We start from the raw sequence: 6,783 nt of genomic DNA, 5'->3' as shown, positions 1-6,783 counted from the left end.
GTAATTTGATACCGGGCCGAAACCAAAACCTCTAAGGGAGGGCTTAGAAAAAGAATAACAAGAGAAGAAGAAGTCGACGCTTATTAAAATCTTTGAAAAATTTGCTCACTAGTCATTGCAGATCAACCAAGCTGCTGCTGTTTCTCAGTTCTCAGTTTCAAGTTTGTCGCCTCATCACCTGCTTCTCCCTCTTTTACTTCTTTCTTCTTTTTTTCTATTTCACTTTTTGCTCTTCCCCCTCTTTTCCTTGTTTTTTCCTCCCTGAATATCTATGCTCATTTTGAAACTTGTGGTCTGATGGGAAGTGAAAGAGACAAGTCCTTTTGTTCACTTTTTACCCATCCGAATGGACACGTGGCTTGGAGAGTACTTGTTTGCCCTCTGTGTAATATGAGAACAATTCCAATCTTTAACTCAAAAAAAAGTACTTACATTAGTGTGTGTTTATATATATATATATATATATTAGAGTTATAAACTATGCTTATCAAAAAAAAAAAAAAACAGACAAACAATGTAAATTGTACAATAGTAATGTTTTTTTTTTTAATATATAAATCGTATACTTATTATTGATATTATAATTATTATATAATTAGACGTAATCTCGAAGCGGTACACCGGTACTGACCGGTACCGAAATATATTGTTCCACTGACTAAACCGGTACAATCTCCGGTACGAAATTGACTCCCTTAGTTGCTACTGGTAAATAGCTTGGAGATTCGTTTTCTTAAAGGAAAATCAAAGTATATATATTATTTGCATATCATGAAATAGAAAGCAAGACATAAATGGCCTGGATCCTTTTCCATGAACTAGTAGAGTCTTGAATATTTCTCCAAATTAATTTGGCTTTTACTTACTAATAATGATAAGAAGTGTAATGAGAACATGATGTGGTATTTCTTTTTCTCACATATGGGAGATTCACCATTTATAGGAAAAGAAAAAATACCATGTCATAGTACTCTGAGAATACCAATTAGTTTTCCTACATACCAGTGCAGTTGCCTTGACGATAACATCACGTGTATGCCCAGAAATCACAGCATCCTCATCAAGGCTTGATAGCATCAAGTCCATGAAATCGCTTTCGCCATTACTCTTCTGCTCTAATTGTTTCTGGAGATGTTCATCAAGCCAGATATCAAGCACCGAGTCAAGTTCCTTAGCAGTCCTCTTCATGGAACCTAAATACCCTTTGTAGTCCATCCATTCAAGGTATGGAATGGCATTCGACAAGACAAACACGCCACTAAGATATAGAGAATCTTTAATGGCGCTGTGGAAACGAGAAGCCTCACTGTTTCTTTCACCAACAATGGAAAATCGCTTACCAACAATCATCCTGAGGCTGATATTGAAGGTCATGTGCTCAAACAACTCACTAATAGTCACCACTTTGTTTTCTGTAGAAAGCAAGTACAAGTCTTTAATCAAAGACTCCACTTCTGAGAACCGTACATGCTTTAGCTTTTCAAGTCGATGGTCTGAAAGAAGCTTAAGAGTGGCCATCTTTCTCACATCACGCCAATACTCCCCATATGCTGCAAGTGCAAAAGTAGCATTGTTGTAGAACATGTATTCTCCTATTGCTCTGCTTGGCCTCGTAGCAATAGTTCTATCATTGGTAGCTGGGAATTCCTTTACCATCTCCCAACTACTCACCACCAACATTCGATGGAGACCCATTTTGAGTGAGAAGAATGAGCCATGTTTATCAGCCATGGCCCCAAGAGTTCGGACAATTGGCATTTCGCCTCCTACAAGATGGAGGTGGCCAATAAATGGTAATGCCCCAGATGGTTCAGGGATTCCCACGCATCTGGTGTAACCCCTCAGTTTTTGATGTGATTTTTAAGACACTAGAGATTGCTATAAAGCAAGAAGTCCTAAAATCGTTTGCATATCAGAAAAAGACTCCATTGTGGTCTTGAGATCCAAGGATGAAGAGTAATATGAGATTGAATATGAGATTGAATTTATAGTAGTATACTAGTAGTCTAGTATAAGTGTCACATGACTCAACCTAAACGCCAAAAAGACTATTCCATTTATAATTGAGACTTATCGTAATGGCTTACATAAGCCAATTCAACCTAGTACATCTTTACTTTATGGGACTTTATACAAACTTATGTTTTTTGGACAAAGTTTAGTGTCAAAATTTATTTTAGCATAAGGTTACAGCTTTACTCAATATCTTTTTATTAGAAGTGAATTTTGATAAATTTACTATTGGATTACATTTTTTTCTTGTATCCTCTATACTTGCAAAATTTCTAGAAAATTAAAGATCAATAACTATTGGGAGAAAGGTAAGGAAAAGAAAAGAAAGAAAGTGGGGAATTTAAGTGAACATTTCTTAATTCGTTTTCTGTTTGGAGAGAGATTTAAGTGATAAGTTAAAAGAAGATGATGGGAGAAAGGTAAGGAAAAGAAAAGAAAGAAAGTGGGGAATTTAAGTGAATATTTCTTAATTCGTTTTCTGTTTGGAGAGAGATTTAAGTGATAAGTTAAAAGAAGATGATGTGGCATGATTCTATTGACTGGTGTAAAACCAGTGCTTTATGCCATAGCCTGATCGAACGTTGTGAGAGTGCTTTTTTCTTAGCACACAGGCCCAAGTAGAGACAATGATCTCAGGCCCAAATACTTGTTGTTTTGGTGGACTAGGCTTGGTTTACCGCAGCTAAATGGGACTGATTACAAACCAAGTTATGCGCAAGTCATATAAAACTCCTCAAGATAAAAAATGCAATTCCTCCTAAGTAATAAAATACCATTATAAGTGTTTTAGTCTCGTAAAATGACCATTTACTCTTACGAAATAAGTAAAATAAGTGTTCATAATATTCACAATGAGAAAGAGATTGAAATAGAATATTTAAGGCTTATCTTTTATTGTATAAATATTTAAAAAAGTTCCTTCACTTGGTACCCGGGGCGTACTGTCATGGGATCCCGGGCATACTATCGTGGAATCCCAAGGCATACTAGGCCTGTAAGAACCCAGAATGCTAATTTTCTGAACTATATGATCTTTTTCCATGTTTATTATGCAATAAAGTTTTGTTATTTCCTTTTACCTCTATGGGTGCTACATAAAAAACACACTATACAATACACATATCTTCAAATAATTGTTAGTTTCTTAGAGTAGGATATACATTTTAATACATATACGTATATGTAAATGAGTTTCATGAGAATGATTCAACTAAGAGGATCATAGCCCCAATTCTCACAGACTTAGTGCTTTTGCACAAGACTTGTGGGATTTGAAACTCAAGTCCAAGTGGCTTTGTTTGGGCTTTGCCTCCCAAGATAATTAGGTGAGAAGGATTTTTGTGGGAGAGAATAACATCTGATGTGTGCATGTTTTGATATATGTTTCTTTGGAGGCTAAGTGTATCCAAAGCCCAAGTTGAAGTGAGGACCCCAGTAAAAGGATTCAGCTTTTGGCTAAGTAAAAGGAAAAATAGCAAGCAAGAATATATATATTGAGCAGCAAAAAACAGTAAAGGAAAACAATGTAATAAAGAAATACACGAAATAATTGTGAGAGATCCTCAAATCAATATGAGGTATTTCATTATTTTTCTTGATTATGAACTACAATATGCTCACTAAGATGTGATATAAGGTCCAAATAAGCTCAAAAATTACAGACTTAGATGGCTATCTAAGCCTCTAATTAGACTTGCAAAGTTTGAATCCTTTTGAATCCGAGTATGTGCTATAATGGCTATTCTCGGGAATACCGAGAAATATTCCTCTGTTTTTCTTGAGTTTTACAGAGTTATCTTAACGATTCTCTTCTGGTTTTTCTATTCTGCATCATGCCCCTTAATGTTGGCTGCTTCCCCCTTTTTATAGTGTCATTTTAGGGTTTGGATACCATTGATTCTTCCCCCTTAGCTCCTTAGGTACCAGAGCCCCTGTTATGCCAGCCATTCTGACCATTGATTCTTTCTCTGTTTCTCATAGTTTTCATCTTTTAGCCCTGTTTTTCTAAAAGCCACTTACTGACTTTCCATTTTGGATAGCTGACATTTACCCTCTCTTCTTTCAAGTCCTTTTACCTCTTGGACTTAGCTTTTTGGCTGTCCTCCTTGCTGTTATTTTTCCCAAGTGAGCAGAATCATTTCCTGCTGGGTTGAAGGTTTTCCAGCCACTTCCCTTTATAGTTCTTTTGGGTTTCCCAAGGTATCGGCCTTTTGTTCATAAATTGTCACTCTCCAAACTTTCTAATTCTTTGTTGCACCACTGGGTGCTTGAAAGGGACATATTTGTTCTTCATTTCTTGTATTTTGTGGTACTCCTTTTAAGCTATTTCAATCCCACTTTAGCTGTGCTGCACGTCCTGAGAATCCTGAGCCACTAGCAGCCTCTAGGGATCCCGGCCCAGTTCTTTCACTGGAATCTGCTAGATTTTTTAATGGCCTTTTTTGCTGGAAATATGAATATACATAGGGCCTTGATGTCGATTCTTCTTGTTGTACAAATTGGGCCTTCTTTATTTTTTATGGAATGGGTTTTGTTGTGAAATTTTGGACCTCAACAAACATATTCTCTAATCTTAGATATAACTGACAAGTTTGTTGTTTTTGATAGCATAAACACACGTATGAATTGAATGCAACCAGTATCTGACTGTTAAATTCTATTATCATCTTGGGGATGATGTGCTTAATCTGAGTGCAGGGTATTTCTCTAGAGTGCTTCTTTGCTGGAGTCTGTTGTGGTGGCTTGATCACTCTTCCCCTTCAGATGAGTTAAATTCTGTTGGTGAACCTGTGGCTATATACACAGGGATAAACAATGAAGGGTTTCATTGATTTTCTATACATTGATAAGATTATTTAAAGTTGAAGATCAGACCTATACATCTTCTAAATTTTACTCATAGTGAACCCTAATAATTTATTCTTAATTCATTCCCATCTAATCAACAAGTTTTTTTTTATTGGATGGGTGAATTTTCTGATCTTGATGAATCATTTCACAACTCTAAAGTGCTAGAGCGGGGTCAATTATGCGTACCTTGGCTTGTGAGGGTATTGGGGTTTTTATAGTAGTAGAGGGTGGACCTCTCTTCCTTGGAGTAGAAGTCTTTTCCTTATAGGAATCCTTATGAGCGTAGATTACGGAATCCTTTCCTTATAGGACTCTAATATTGAACGTGGAAAGCAAGTCATCTTTTTATCATTCATGCGTGGTGATCAAGTCAAGAATACATTGGAGCCGTCAGCTTTGGAGCCGTCAGCTTTGCCTACTCCCTCATTAGGGTCGTCAGCTTCGCCTACTGCCTCGTCAGGGTCGTCAGCTTTGCCTACGACCTTGTTAGGGTCGTCAGCTTTAGGGTCGTCAGCTTTGCCTACGACCTCGTTAGGGTCGTCAGCTTTAAGGTCGTCAGCTTTGCCTACGACCTCGTTAGGGTCGTCAGCTTTAAGGTCGTCAGCTTTGCCTACGACCTCGTTAGGGTCGTCATCTTTGCCTACTCCTTCGTCAGGATCGTCAGCTTTGCCTACGACCTCGTTAGGGTCATCAGCTTTAGGGTCGTCAGCTTTGCCTACTCCCTCGTCAGGGTCGTCAGCTTTGCCTACGACCTCGTTAGGGTCGTCAGCTTCACCTGCACCCTTCAGCTTTATTAGCGTCGGCTACCCATCTTCATTGATTGAGGTTAATTCGTCGGCTATGCGGTGAGCTTCGTGGACTCCTAACATTATCACTTACTAATGGATCCCGACGGAGGTTTGCTTACCCTCTTCAGCTTGTTCTTATCTTCAGCTTACTGTCTTTAGCTTATTCTTTAGTTTACTATCTTCAGCTTACTGCCTTCAGCTTACCCTTCAGCTTACTACCTTCAGCTTACTACCTTTAGCTTACCCTTCAGCTTACTACCTTCAGCTTACCCTTCAGCTTACTACCTTCAGCTTAGCTTACCCTTTAGCTTACTACCTTCAGCTTACTACCTTCAGTCTACTACCTTCAGCTTACTGTTTTCAACTTAATAGAGCTGACGGGTCTTTGGAGGTCAACTTTTATTTTTCCAATTAAAAATTCCCCTTATCAAATGAATAGAGAGTACAAAAGAATGAAAAACTATACAAGGCCACTACTTCTATATATACATGAAGCAAGCAAGCTAAACTCTATAACTAACTCCCTAAAATTATGGAAGGAAAACTGTTATGAAACTAATCCCAAGGTAATATTACACACGTGCTAATTACAATAACTAACTTCTAGCTGGCATGTGCAACTACCTTCATTGTTCCAAGTCAATGTATAAAGTCTTGATGAAAAGGCACTGCTTCTATTGTTTCAAACACCTCAGCACTTGCCAATACTGACTTTGTAATGTTCACTTGATTATCATGCTCCCTTGTTCTGACTGCAACATTAGAGTCTTGACTTCTATGCTTCAATTCAAATGTATTGCCCTGTTGCACCTCATTTAACTGTGCTTTGTTCTTCTCATTTTTAACAATCCCCCTCAAGAGAAAAGCTCTTGCAGATTGACATTGTTTTGCCTTTTCTGGATACTGAATGCAATGAGCAAAAATATTGATTTATCCCAATCTTCTTAGCAACCTTAAGTAACTATCTACTCCAAGTGCCTTTGTAAATATATTAGCTAAATGGTTCTAAGAGGATACATAAAAGGTTTTGATAGTTCCATCTAGAATTTTATTCCTAACTCTATGGCAATCTGCCTCAATGTGTTTTGATCTTTCATGAAATACAGGATTGGCTGAGATGTGCAGTGCAGCC

At 37.7% G+C, this 6,783-nt stretch overlaps 1 protein-coding gene across 1 annotated transcript in view; it reads right to left on the bottom strand.

The window, feature by feature from the left end:
- The window catches only part of LOC112028265 (dimethylnonatriene synthase), a 10,416-nt gene extending 8,487 nt beyond the window's left edge, over positions 1 to 1,929 (bottom strand). The window contains exons 1-2 of the mRNA XM_065782784.1: positions 1,925 to 1,929; positions 1,003 to 1,828 (exon numbers count right to left, since the gene is read on the bottom strand). Of these exons, the coding sequence (XP_065638856.1) occupies positions 1,003 to 1,828; positions 1,925 to 1,929 (831 nt within the window). The remainder of the gene's footprint in view (positions 1 to 1,002; positions 1,829 to 1,924) is intronic.
- Positions 1,930 to 6,783: the final 4,854 nt, after the last annotated feature.

The sequence above is a fragment of the Quercus suber genome, unplaced genomic scaffold (genome assembly GCF_002906115.3).
Source record: "Quercus suber isolate HL8 unplaced genomic scaffold, Cork oak 2.0 scaffold_315, whole genome shotgun sequence".
In the NCBI taxonomy this organism is placed as follows: domain Eukaryota; kingdom Viridiplantae; phylum Streptophyta; class Magnoliopsida; order Fagales; family Fagaceae; genus Quercus; species Quercus suber.
The sequence above is the reverse complement of the archived record's forward strand: the minus strand, read 5'-3'. Positions and strand labels throughout refer to the sequence as shown.